Source organism: Camelus ferus, chromosome 10 (assembly GCF_009834535.1).
Source record: "Camelus ferus isolate YT-003-E chromosome 10, BCGSAC_Cfer_1.0, whole genome shotgun sequence".
NCBI lineage: Eukaryota > Metazoa > Chordata > Mammalia > Artiodactyla > Camelidae > Camelus > Camelus ferus.
Window position 1 is genome coordinate 2,761,594 of NC_045705.1, and position 13,869 is coordinate 2,775,462.

Sequence of the window (13,869 nt, forward strand, 5' to 3'; positions counted from 1 at the left end):
TAAATATTCTGCAGTAAAGAAAAGAAATAATTATTCAACCAAAGAAATTTATTGTAGTCTAATAGGCAATATAGGGAGGTAAATGAGACAGTTTCCCAAGACATTTAATACAGAACAATATTTATTTATACTAAAAATGTGCCATAGGCAACATGGCACTTTGATTTACTTTTAATACAGATAAAGTAATTCAAGATTACCACTATTGTACCTGCAAATGACTTTGTCTTTTTAATAATTCCTTTTTCTTGCTGCTACTAATGGCAGAATACACACGTAAAAAGGTCATATATCGGCTTGGCGTAGCACCATATGCTTTGCAAGACTCATGGATTAATAAAAATGATTTTAGAAAATCAGAATCAACTAGAAAGAGGAAACAAAACAAAAATAACTTAACAAATGCATGATCCATTAAGAATTAGAGAAAATAATCGTAACTATTTCTTACCAGATACCTCTACTCAATGTAATTAATATAACTGCAAGATAACATCTTTACTTAAAGGTGCACAGGCATTTCTCACATATCTATTCATAGCTTCCATTTTTCTTATGAATTTGAGTTTTTTAATTTCATTGATCTCTATCCTTCTGCTGTTATATATTTCCTCTGACAATTTTTATTGCTGCAAGAAAGATAAATCTACAGCTTGTCATAACATATAAATGAATTGGGACTTCACAACATGTAATACAAAAGTATGCTCAATCAAAGCTTCTTGAATGGAAAGAGACACCAAACCAAATGACACCTATCCACTCTTACTTACACAGGGAGAAACAGGAATTCAAAAGCCAAAAAATTAAGAAAAAAACCTCCCGCTGGATTCAATTCATGCATCACCAAACACATTATCTTCCTCTCACTGTCTCAATCTGTTTCCCTGTTCTCCTTACTCTGGTGAATAAAATCAACTTCTAGTGAATTTTCCACTGCAGAACCCTGAGACGCATCCTTGGCTCCTCCCTCTTCTCTGCATGCCACAGCCCTTATTTAGCCAAGCCCTCCTTAGATTACCTGACCCTGCCTACCTTTTTCTCTTCATCAAGACTACTACTTACACGGCCTATGTTTCAGCCCTTTAGGCTACTGGTGGCTAAAATATCTATTTTATTTATTCAAGCCTTTTCCATGCTAGTCACCCTAACTAGAATGACTTTCACCAAACTGCCTATCTGGGCAATGTCCACTTCCTATAGTATCTGCTAGTTAGATGTTTTACTTTTCAATGTACATCATAAACTTCTACCATCATTTATATTGTTATATCGAAGTTTTACATTTATATATAATTCTTGCTATCACTAGACTATCCTAAGTCATCTCCAGTATCCAGCCCAGTACCTAATATAAAACAAGTTCAATAAATATTTAATGATTAGATGGTTAGATTAAATAAATGAATATGCTATAATAGAAAAAAAATAAAGACCACATTCAAAATTAATTTGGAAATGGAGAAAATGAGGAGGATATTGAAGAATACAGTATGACCATATTCAATAAATCATAATGCATTTTTTGAATATGAATGGAGTGTTTTGACATATCTAACTGATAAGCTAATATGAAAAGTTTAGGAGACGTCAGACAGCCACTATGAAAAACAGTATGGAGGTTCCTTAAAAAACTAAAAATAGAGTTGGTATAGGATCCAACAATCCCACTCCCGGGCACATATCTGAAGAATATTCTAATTTGAAATACATGCATCTCAATGTTCAGCACTACTTATAATAGCCAAGACATGGAAGCAACCTAAATATCCATTGACAGATGAACAAATATAATGGAATATTACTCAGCCATAAAAAAGAATGAAATAATGCCATTTCCAGCAACATGGATAGACCTAGAGATTATCATACTAAGTGAAGTTAAGTCAAGACAAATACCATATGATATCACTTATATGTGGAATCTAAAATATGATACAAATGAACTTATTTACAAAAGAGACTCACAGCCTTAGAAAACAAACTTACTAAAGGGGAAAGGGGCAGGGAGAGATAAATTAGGAGTTTGTTATTAGCAGACACAAACTACTATATATAAAATAAAGTCCTATTGTATAGCATAGGAAACTATATTCGATATCCAGTAATAGCATATGGAAAAGAACATTAAATAGAATGTACATATAACTGAATCACTTTGCTGTACACCAGAAATTAACACAACATTGTAAATCAACTATACTTCAATAAGAATTTTTTTTAAATAAAAAAAAAGTTTAGGCTATTAGTTAAAAACCTAAAGTAATGTAAGTCTTTTAGATCATTCAGATCAAAAATAAAATTTTTTAATTTCTTAATTTCAAACAACAGATATTCTGTTAAGTCCTATATGAAATGACATAAATATTAGTTTACAAATCAAGAGGGCTTTAAAGTTTAGTTTGCATCAAAAGAAATTTAACTTTGTTAGTTTAGCATTATTCAAATTCATAATCATCAGGAATCTTCAATAGTTCTACAACATTAGAACATGCCCAATTATTTCATCAATAAAAATTAGATAAAATAAATTTTATCAAAATACTACCTGAATTTTTTTTCTTTTCTTCTTTTCTTTTTTTGTCACTATATTTTTCTTCACCACCTGTTTCATTGAATAACATTTCAGGTATCTAAAACAGGAAGAGCATTTCTTTAACCGCAATTCACTATGAAAAAGTTTAAGTAAATCCAATATCAGAGGTTAAAAAACTTTAACACACACACACACACACACACAAAAACAGTATCAACTGGACTTTCCTTCTAGGATTCTTTCCAGACTAAGACCAAAAAAAAAAAAAAAAAAAAAAAAAGTCACTCTTTAGAAGACATTATTTCCTAGTCAAGGAATGGCTTACTTGACATATATCAAACATCAGTTGATTGCAAATTAATAGCACCTAGGAAAAAAGCTCCAACATCTCACTTGAAAAATGCTTAAACTTTAAGAAAATCACTATTTTGATTGAATAAGAAAATAACTTAAAATCATAAAATAGTAAAATAAAGTTTTTTGGCATCAAACTAATAAAATGCCTTCATGGCATAAAAGAGTAAGAGGATTCTTAGCTTTCTTAAAAAGAAATAACTAAAAGTAAATGAAAATAATTTCATAATTGTTAATTAACATAATTGACATCAACATAATTGCTGATCCTAAAAACTATCTATTGTCTAGCTACAGCTAGGTTTTTGCCACTGTCACAAATAAGAAAATAAAGTTTCATGAACAGGTATCATTATTACTAAAGAAAATATTATAATCTTATAATAAGAGTACTATTTTAAAATATACAAAAATGTTTTTTAAAATATCTGTTTCTGGGAAAAAATTAAATTAATAGAACTCTGAAATTTTAAAATTAAGCCAAAAACCTTCAACTTCCACCCGATACAGTTAACATTCATAACAAGAGTACAAATAATCCATGTAATTAGGTCAAAATCATTTTCTGAATTTCTCAGACTGAATAAAACATTAAGCCAAAAGATCCCTTTAATTAATGCCGAGTTTGAAAGTGTCTTGGTTCTTGAGCCAAATAATGCGTTCTTTTCTCAAACACCTTCACTGATTTCTGACAAAACACTTAAGCCACTGTGAGAGTATTTTCAACATACACTTTTAAATGAATGGAAATTTGTTTCTTTGGAAACTCACTTAAATCTTTAAAATACTCCATCCCTTCTATTAGCCTGATTGTGGTCACTTCACCATATATACATGTATCAAAGCATCATGTTGTACGCTGTAAATATACGCTGTAAATACATACAATTTTATGTGTCAACTGTACCTCAGTAAAGCTGGGAAGAGAGGGCAACAGTTTACCCCCGAACAATATCCCACATTACAAAGTTTTCCTGCCTGGATTCACTCACATTCCCCTTTGCCTCCATTTTCTCTTCCTTGGAGATAAAAATAGTCCTTTGTAAAAAGAGTTGGATGGGTTATCAACTGTATTCATTCCTATTAATATGCTCAGCTCTCAATTGTTTGAATTCCTGTCCTTCTGTTATCTTATCTATTGCCTTTTTCTCAGTCACTGGCTCCCACCTCAAAGGGTCGCCTCCTGAGACCTTGTCACTAACAGTGGCTGAGACCATCTCATAGCCTCACTTTCAAACATCCCACTTTCTCCCACGGCACTCGCTTGTCCCGGGCTCACTCTCTCTGTAACAGCAACAGTCCTCAGGTCCCACCAAGACCTCCCGTCTATTAACTGCACCACCTTTACCCTGTCCCTCACCATCTTCCTCCTGTAATTTCATAACCCCCTTAGCCTTCCCTTGCTTTGTTGCACTCAAGCAGCAAAGCCCCAGTGGTTAAATGCAGGTCAGCACCTACTGCAGGTCCACACCCACGAGTGCACGCGCGACTGGAGAGAAAACACACGACTATGCCGAACGGCCTCAGCTGAACTTCATAATCACTAACCTCGCGAGAACCCTTCATGGTACCTGGCTACCATACTCCTAAACTTTTCGCCCACTCTTCCAAACTACTATTTTCCATCTCCACTTACAGCTCTTCAAGACACCAAAATTTCTTCCCTCAACTTATCTCCCAGCTGATAATCTTACTTCCTATGTCACTGAGAAAACGGAAACAACCAGAAGGGTGTCCAAAGCTTGCCAGCACCACACCTGCTCACCTGCTTGGTGAGCCTACTGCTCACCTGTGCCCCTGACCCTGGTCCTTCCTGTTATTACGGATGACGCTTCCATCCTCAAGCAAAGGCCTGTCCTTAATCGTTTCATGTTTGACCCATATGCTGTCTGCTACCCAAGGATACTGTTCTAGCAACTTTCCCCGTCTCTCATGTAACATGTATTTTTTTTTGCTTTTATTTTCATTCCCAACAGCACATGAACACGCTATAGTTTGACCCACCTTAAAATTAAAAAAGAAAGCACTATTTTTAACCACCACTTTCTCCAGTTACTGATCCATTTTTCTTTTCCACTTTATAACAAAATCCCTCCAAAAAGGTGACCATATTCGCTCTCCAATCTTCTCATTCTTTCTGAAACGTATTTCAATGTAGCCTTTTTCTACTACTAACTGAAACTGCTTTATCAAAGTCACCGATGGACTCCACGCTGCTGAATCCAATGATCAGTTCCCAGGCTGGATCTCCTTCCACGTGTCACAGTTCGTGCTTCCTTAATTCTTCAAAATGCTGCCTTCGTTGGCTTCTGGGCATCACTTGTCTTCACTCTTTCCTGCTTTCCTATTTCCCAAGCAGCTCCTTCTCAGTATCCTTTGCTGGTTCCTTTACATCTCAACTTCTTAATGTTCTAGTTCCCAGGGTTCAGCTTTCAGATCTCTTCCCTCTCTTGTCAACATTCATTCCCTTAGAGATATTCTTTCTCATAGCTTTTAAATACCACCTATACTCTGATAATTCACAGACCTTACCCCCTGAACTCATGTATTCAAATGCCTTCTCCATCTTACAACTTGGATGTCTGACATCTCATATTTAACACATCTAAAGCTAAAAGTCACATATTCTCCTCTTAAATGTTCTTCTCTCAGTCTCCCCTTCTCAACTGACAGGTACTCCATCCTTCTAGGCGCTCAAGCCAACAAACTTGGCAGTATCCTTAACTCCTCCCTTTATCTTCTGCCTTAGTACCGTCTGTCGGCGACTTCTGTTGTTTCTACCGCAAAACACATCCAGTATCTGCCACTCACCACCTCTACCACATCCTGGGAGCAAGCCATCCTCGTCTCCCATCTGGATTATTACAGCATCTTTATAACTGCTTCCTTCTCGTCCTCTATGGTCTATTTACAAGTCAAGAGTAACCCATTAAAACATTAGAATAGTTTTACTCAAAAGCCTCCAAAGGATCCCTTCCTGGTTCCCAGGAAAACCTAACATCTTCGTAATAGCTTCCAAAGCCCCACCCTAACTGTTCTCCTCTTACTTCCCTGACCTAACCTCCAACTACTGTCCCCTGATGACTGTGTTACAAATGAACTGGCTTCTTGCTGATCCTCAAAATCACCAGTCATGCTCTCATCTCAGGGTCTTCACCTAGAAAGCTTCCCCCCGAGATATCCCCCAAAAGAATGTAAATTCCATGAGGGCTGGGTCTTGTCTCTTTTTTTCTGCTGTATTTCCAATATATAGAAAAGCAGCACCCAATAATTACAACTTAATAAATGTCTCTTGTTCATGTGGCCTCCACACTTTTCTCTCCTTTATCTACTTACTGAAATCTAAAGTATCAACCCACCTGTAAACCCTGTCTATCATCTCAAATTATGCTCCTTCCTAAAAATTATGACAAGCATTAGAGTGCACTTCTATCATACAAAAATAAATGAATGACTGGGCATATGACTATCATTCAAAGAGACACTATTGAAAATTATTATTTCTTCAAAGCAAAGGCTTCCAGTTGAGATGGGGCTATGAGTTCACTCTTTAAACTCATCCCTCTCCAAACACACAGCATAGCAATGACAGATTTTTTTTAAAGGATCTACAATGTTTTTAAGTTTAACAACTGAAATTATTGCTGGGATTTTTTTTTTATTATAAGTTAACCTATGATAGGCTAGGAAATGAAATGCATAAAATTTTTAAAGTATGATAAATATTTCTGTAATCTTGATAATCTTCAACCTAAAATTCAACCTCAACTGAACTATCACACAAGAGTATAAAGAAAACAAAGTTACTTTCAAACATATGAGAGATGTTCAGTGCCACAACAAAGGTAGTATAATAAACAGCAAAGAGAAGTTGTGAAAATCAGTAACTTTAAAGACTGTGCTCAGATGAATGGATAAAGACGAAGTAGTATAGACACATGATGGACTATTACTCAGCCATAAAAAGGAATGAAATAATGCCATTTGCAGCAACGTGGACGGACCTAAAGATTATCATATTGCATGAAGTAAGTCAGACAGAGAAAGACAAATAACATGATATCACTTATATGTGGAATCTAAAAAACAATGATACAAATTCTATTTACAAACCAAAAACAGACTCATGGACGTAGAAAACAAACTATGGTTACCAAAGGGGAAAAGGTAGGGAGCGATAAACTAGAGGGTGGGGATTAATAGGCACACATCACTATATATAAAACAGATGAACAAGAACCTACTGTACAGTACAGGTAGCTATATTCAATTTCTTGTAATAAGCTATAACTGGAAAAGAATGAAAAGAAAAAATATATATGTATAACTGAACCACTTTGCTGTACACCTGAAACACTGTAAATCACCTACACTTCAGTAAAAACAATTTTAATTAAAAAAATTTTAAATGCACTTGTTTTTTATCTCCACACTTAAACGTTAAACTTACTTTCTTCATACTGCTATCTGACCAACCCTCCATCCACAACACCTGGCATTTCTTATGCAAAGCTGGATTACTCTCACAGTTTATTATGAAGTTTAAATTTGCAGAATCCATTATCAAGACAATATGCAAGTTTTGCTGAATTCCTAAAAAAAAAAATGAGAAAATTATAATCATGGAATATTGCAAAAATAATTAGAGAAACCTACATATGGTCTGGTTTTATGAAATAGAAATTTTCTGAAATGGGATGATAGGAGCTATTTATTGAAAAAACAAGCTATAAAACAGTTTTACAGTATAATTTTCATTTTGGTTAAAAAATACTTGTGTGTGTGTGTGTGTGTGTGTGTGTGTGTGTGTGTGTGTGTGTCTGCCTGCTAAGAAAAAAGCTCCAGAAGGACACTCACCATGAAGATGAGAATACATACTAGACTGCCTGTTTTGTATGTTACTTTTCAATTGCGATACCAGATTCCATTTTTAATTTTTCTTTCAAGGATCTTCATTCTAATATTCCCACACAAAACTGAGCTCTGGTTTTCTTTTAGAATTACCTTGTCCCTGTTTCAATATCAACATCATTTTCCCATCATAAAAAGAGATTTGGAAAATCTCATTTTCTAACCTCTGAATTAGATAGCACTGAGTTTAAAACAGCACTGAGATGATCTGTTTCTCAGAAGTGTGGTGGAATTTCCCAGTAAACCTGAAGGAGAAGGAAGGGCGGGTAGCTCTTTAACAATGTTCTGTTTCATCAATAATTAATGTTCGCTTAGAAAAATAAAGGTCAGCATAGTAGTAGCGTCTGGGTGGTGGCATCATTACTTCATTTTGTGCTTATCAATTTTCAGCATCTACAGTCAACATGAAACTTCTGCAATAATAAAAAGTACTTTCAAAAAAAATATAGCCTGGCACAATCTAAACAGTTCAGTAATCCTCTAAGATACGGGGTACTAAAGCACTAATTCTGCCACTTGAAAACAACGGCAGCAATTCCAAAGAACATTACCACACTTTCATCCTTCTCTTCTGCTAAAATTTTGCTAACATGTTTTTACTGTAGGTTATTAGCCTTTCGGCTACCTATGTGCTATTTTCTGAAAGTTCTATGAAAAAGAAAAAAGTACAAATTACCAAAATACCAAAAAAAGTAGAAATCACCAAGTGGACCCAAGACTTAAGATACCTCTGCAATAATGAGAAAGCAAGCCAAATTAAATGGTATTTATTTCACATAAACCGTAGTTTAAATTGATTCACAAGTTCTGTGCCACTTACTGTATGTGAAGTAATTGAAGACGGGTCCAAAAAAGCCATCCTGTGAAGCCTCATCTTTCAGAGGCAGCAGCAAGGGCTCTAATTCTTCAAGAGTGTAGAGTCCAGGAACTTCTCCTACAAAAGAACATTGCATTTCTTTTGAATTTCGGCTGCACTCACTAATTCAAAAACATTTTACACACATAATGCTTCTTCCATTTTTATATTAAATAATCTGCCCTTATTCAATCTTTGTTTCCAAGAATAAACAAACCCTATCATGTCTATATTATTCATAAATTTACATCTGTAGCCTTCATTTGATAAAATTCAAACTCCTAAGCAAGCCATTAAAGACAGTTCATAATCTAGCCAGCTATCTGCTTTTCCAAGTCCTTCTCTACACCGTCCCCAGAAGACCTTGTCTTTCTAGTCTCGATGAACTTCCTTGTGTTCCATAAATGTAATGAAATAGTCCCTCCTCCTGGAATACATTACACTCACAGTCTTCCTCCTGCCCTCATCTTCCTCCAAAATTACTGTTTATCCTTCAAGACATGCTTCTGCCAACTATACCCATGAGCCTTTCCTGACTACCCACATGCGAAGTACAGCACACTTTTCTCTTTCACATAATGTCCAAACATATCACTGCTTAGCATTTACCACATCATTTAATAATGAATGAGTAACTTCCTTTCCTGCCCAATTAGCTTCTGAATCCTCAGACGGCAAAATCTGATCATGATCAATATTAAGCTTATGACATTCTTATCAAAGTATCTAAAACATAAATATTTGTTAAGTAAATGAACGAATTAATGACTGAACAAATGAATGAATAGGTGTGTATTAGAAATGAGGAGAATCAGTCCACGGCCTGCTACTGTGCAACAGGATGATGAAAGTCAGTCGAAGTTGATTAAGACTACAAGAATTTGAAAGGGGCCCTGAACCACGTGTTGTTCAGCACAAAAAATCCAGTATTTAATGAGTATTTGTTAAGCCAATACATTTGTAGCGCAGAAGAAACTGTAAGACTAAGTGAAAATTCTTTTGCTACATATCAAAAGCACTGCAATCACGCAGGGCCCCTCACAGTCTGAATCCCCACCTTTGTTTAGGCTCAGCTCAGAGGTACCAGACCACCCGCATCCACCAAGTGTGTACACACTCAAACACATGCATACATAAATTTGTTCTGTGTCTTTCTGTAAATTTCAGCCATACCAAAATGCTTTTGATCTCTTAAATGTAGCAAAGGAAGCTAGCTCTATTTATACTAAAGGGAATAAGAATTAGAAATATAAAAAAGAGAAAGGCCTATTAAGTACTTTCTCGGAAAGTATTTTTCAAACACATTTTTTGCCAACAATGTCAGCAAAATTTAACTTTACCAAGATTTAACTATTTATGATTTTTGCCATTATATCTTCATTATGAAGACCAGTTTATCTTAAGGTAAAAACAGTTACTGAGTTAATGCTTATCTGGATGTTTGCTTTTACAAAATAAAACAAAATCCCTATATATCTGGCCTACTAGTTTATCTCAGCCAAAATGAACAAGGTCTCCACCTAGTGACGATTTAAGCAATATGCAAGAATGTGCACCTTAAAAATCAAAAGAGGTTATTCATACAAAAAGGCCACAAACCGTTGCCTTTAACAGAAACTGACCCTCCATTTGTCTAACCAGAGTCCCAGCGTGTAGTTCTTTCTCATCTAGGCATTAAAGTCCAGATACCTCACTTTACAAATGAAATGTTTTCTTCAGCCAAAGCTGTTAAATTCTGAAAAAAAGGCTTTTATCTCAGAGCCTACCTAGCAAGTTACAAACCAAATATTTAATAAAAGCTGAGTGGAATGTGAGCAGCACGTAAATTTGTCCTCAGGTCTCCACAATGGAACAATTCATAGTTGAAACTGACTTTTTAACAAGGTTTGCTTTATACTTAAGTAATAAAATACTCTTGGTCCAAGTTTAAAACTAAGCTACCTCATACCAATTCTACTAACAGTGATTATTCATTTTAAGGAGATTCTAGTAAACTTCATAAATTCTTCAGAAAAGAAAGAAGTACAAGAAATTGCAGGTATCCTCTCCAGAAGACCAGCAAGAAGGTCACGTGGCTCCAGAGACAAGAGAAACCACAATTCAAGAAATATAAGATCTCTTATATCTGTAATGTATCTGTTAATCTATAGCCATATTTAAGGCCATATCATAATTATTCAACCATTCCTCTAATAATGGACAGTGAGGTTCTATCAAAAATTTTATTACAAATATACTACATATTTCCTTACATACTAATTTTTTTATTTCTATAGTTAAAATTTCTACAGATAACATAATTGCTATATCAAAGGGTATGGCACATGTCTTAAACAAGTACTGGTTGTAACTTTCCCAAAAGATTATGACAGATAACAGTCCTACCAAAAGTGTATGACAGGGCCAATTTCTGAGTATATTCACCAATATTCAATATTAATAATCATTTTTATAGAATTCCATGATCTCTTGCTTTTATAAAAACAAAGTTCCTCAGTTTTCCTGCTCTGGGCATGTTTAATGTTTAACCCACATCACTGTGATAAAAGCTATGCCAAATGCTTTCTGAAACATTTTATGCAAAACAATTTTACTTGTATAACTTTTACATTATTATTTTTATTAGCTTTAAATCATAACCAATTACTTGCCTGAAGACAAAAGGCTATTGATCATCTCCAGAAATGTCGGATGAACAAACTGGTAATCCTCAAGCAGTAAAACCACCTGCCGTGCTTCGATACCTGCAAGATGCAGCACCTGCACAAGAGGACATACATTTTGGCACCCATGCAGTATTTTTGGCACAGTTAAAAAGTTTCATTCTGTATGTAATCCAAGTTATTTTTATTGATTGATACTGAAGTAATCAAAATTTAGCCACATAGGTTGGAAAGTAAATCCAGTCCATAAACAAATATTGGGCAGAAATTTTAATTATTTTATAGTTAGGACATTAAAACAAAAGTTGGAGGATCATTTTTACATATGTAATTTTTATTTGTTTTTCAGGTTTTTTTCAAATTTGGGCGAGGGTAATTAGGTTCATTTATTTACTTAATGGAGGTGCTGGGGATTGAACCCACGACCTTGTGCATGCTAAGCATGCAGCTCTACCACTTGAGCTGTACCCTCCCCCCACCACATACATTCTATTTAAATTCCATCCTTTAGTTTATCTTCCCTTTCCATATAACATCCCATAATCTGGGGTACCTAGAGCTGAAAATCATAATAGGAATTTTTTTCCTATCTGTATATAAAAATAATTTTCTAATCATCATGGGGAAAATAATCATCAAAATTAAAATAAAGACTGTATTTTATATCAGAGACTTAAAACTTAAGTTTTAGAGTGATAACTAATTATGATTTAAAACCGACTAGAACAAAAGATTGTGACTCACATGTTTGAGATCATTTTTGAACTGCTTCAGTTCATATCCCCTGGAAACCTTTGGCGAAAACAGCACTGCTCCATGCATATGGCTGACTAAAGAAGTGATGGTCCGACGACCCACACCACTGCGCCCTGCTAACAGCAGCGAGCCGCCAGGACAACTCAGCACTCTGTCTATCCTAGACATATACTCCAGGACTTCTTGGAAAAGTAAAATATCTAAGTTCTGGTTATCTCGTCCATAATGAATAAGACCCTTTAAAAAATCATAAAGAATACTTTATAATGAACAGAAGTCCCAATTACATAATAAAAGGTTAATTATCTAGATTAAGGTATTATATTCTGGATGCACCCTAGAAAAGGCGTTGAGTAACGACGTGTCACCTCACACTGTCTCTTAATCATCTAGTAACCCAGGCTTATGGCACTTTGTAAGGAAACACATATATGATGTCAAACAAGTTGAAGGGCCCACAGCAATCAGTTACTTTTGAACATCATTAAAAAAAAAAAAAGCAGTGTCAGATAACAGGTGAATTATAAAAACGTCAAATGCTCTCAAATTTGACCACTTGTTACAAGACAGTGTTCAGAGACCATAAAACAATGCTCAAACTCTTGAAACTCAGTGCCTAAATAAAAATAATTTGTGAACTCTCGTTCTCACGCACTGCCCAGCAAGGAATCAAAAGCGCACACACAGGCAGTACGCCCCGCCAGGAGCCATGTGATGGGGTGCAGGAAGAGAGAAGGACAGTTTCTGTTTTAGGCTTCAGTATTTCACTAAATAAGCTTCACATATTTAACAACTTGCCACACCCCCAAACTTTGCCAGTATCCATTCCAGGCAAATAAATCAGTTCACCAGAACATGAAAAACTTTTCTTGATATAAAATCCACATTAACTTCCAATATAAATACTAATTTTTAAAGCAACATTTCTTCTTTATTGTAATAAAAGTTAAAAAAAAAATAACTCTCTAGGACAGTGCTACTCAAAACTTCAGTGGACCAGCTGCATCAACACCACTTGGGAGCCTATCAGAAATTTTGATTTTTTCCTAACGTTTTTCATATTTGGATTCATACCTACTGAATCAGACTTCCTCGGGATGGAACCCATGAATCAGCAAATTTCCTGGTTCTCAAAGTGATTCTAATGCTCACTAAAGTTTAACACCATTTTTCTAGGATGATTTACCAATTAATAATTAGCCTTTTCACAGTTCCAGTCTCGGGTACCTTCCCCCACCACGCATCCTAGCGATTTTACACCTGTCTGTGTAAGTACATGTGCAGCTCGTTACATTTGCCACATTCAGCTAAATTCCAAAAGATAGCAAGCAGCTTTGCCTATTCTGTGATCTTTCACTTCATGTCTGCAAAAAGCTTGCAATATTTTGAAAATGACTCTAATGGCTTTAATCAAATCCCAATTCAAATTCATGATTTAAAAAAAAAAGGTAAAAATTCACAATTCGTATTATACCTTTTTAATAACATCCTTCAGATCTGCAGAATTTAGTTTTCCAAGTGGTTTCCCATGTGGAGGCAAAGGCTGTCCCGGGGCTGCCCTTGTCCCTGAATTATGTTTGGCTCCCCAGGTAACATAGAAACTATCTGTAGAAATAAAAGATATTTTTGTTTTATATGTGTTATTTGTAGCAGGACCATCAGTAAATACATTTCACACTAAATTGTTTTCAACTTAACTAATCCAAATGAGAACATCCCCATAAAAGCAAAGATTAATTACTTTCAATTGGCAAATAAATAAAACAATCTTAAAATTATCCTTGAAAAAGAAC

The 13,869-nt window shown here is 35.1% G+C and overlaps 1 protein-coding gene across 1 annotated transcript in view; it reads right to left on the reverse strand.

Moving 5' to 3' along the window:
• The window catches only part of DYNC2H1 (dynein cytoplasmic 2 heavy chain 1), a 264,118-nt gene that overhangs the window by 168,848 nt on the left and 81,401 nt on the right, over positions 1 to 13,869 (reverse strand). The window contains 7 exon segments of the mRNA XM_006186202.3: positions 212 to 366; positions 2,549 to 2,633; positions 7,341 to 7,483; positions 8,622 to 8,735; positions 11,309 to 11,417; positions 12,065 to 12,313; positions 13,551 to 13,681. Coding sequence (XP_006186264.2) covers positions 212 to 366; positions 2,549 to 2,633; positions 7,341 to 7,483; positions 8,622 to 8,735; positions 11,309 to 11,417; positions 12,065 to 12,313; positions 13,551 to 13,681 — 986 coding nt within the window.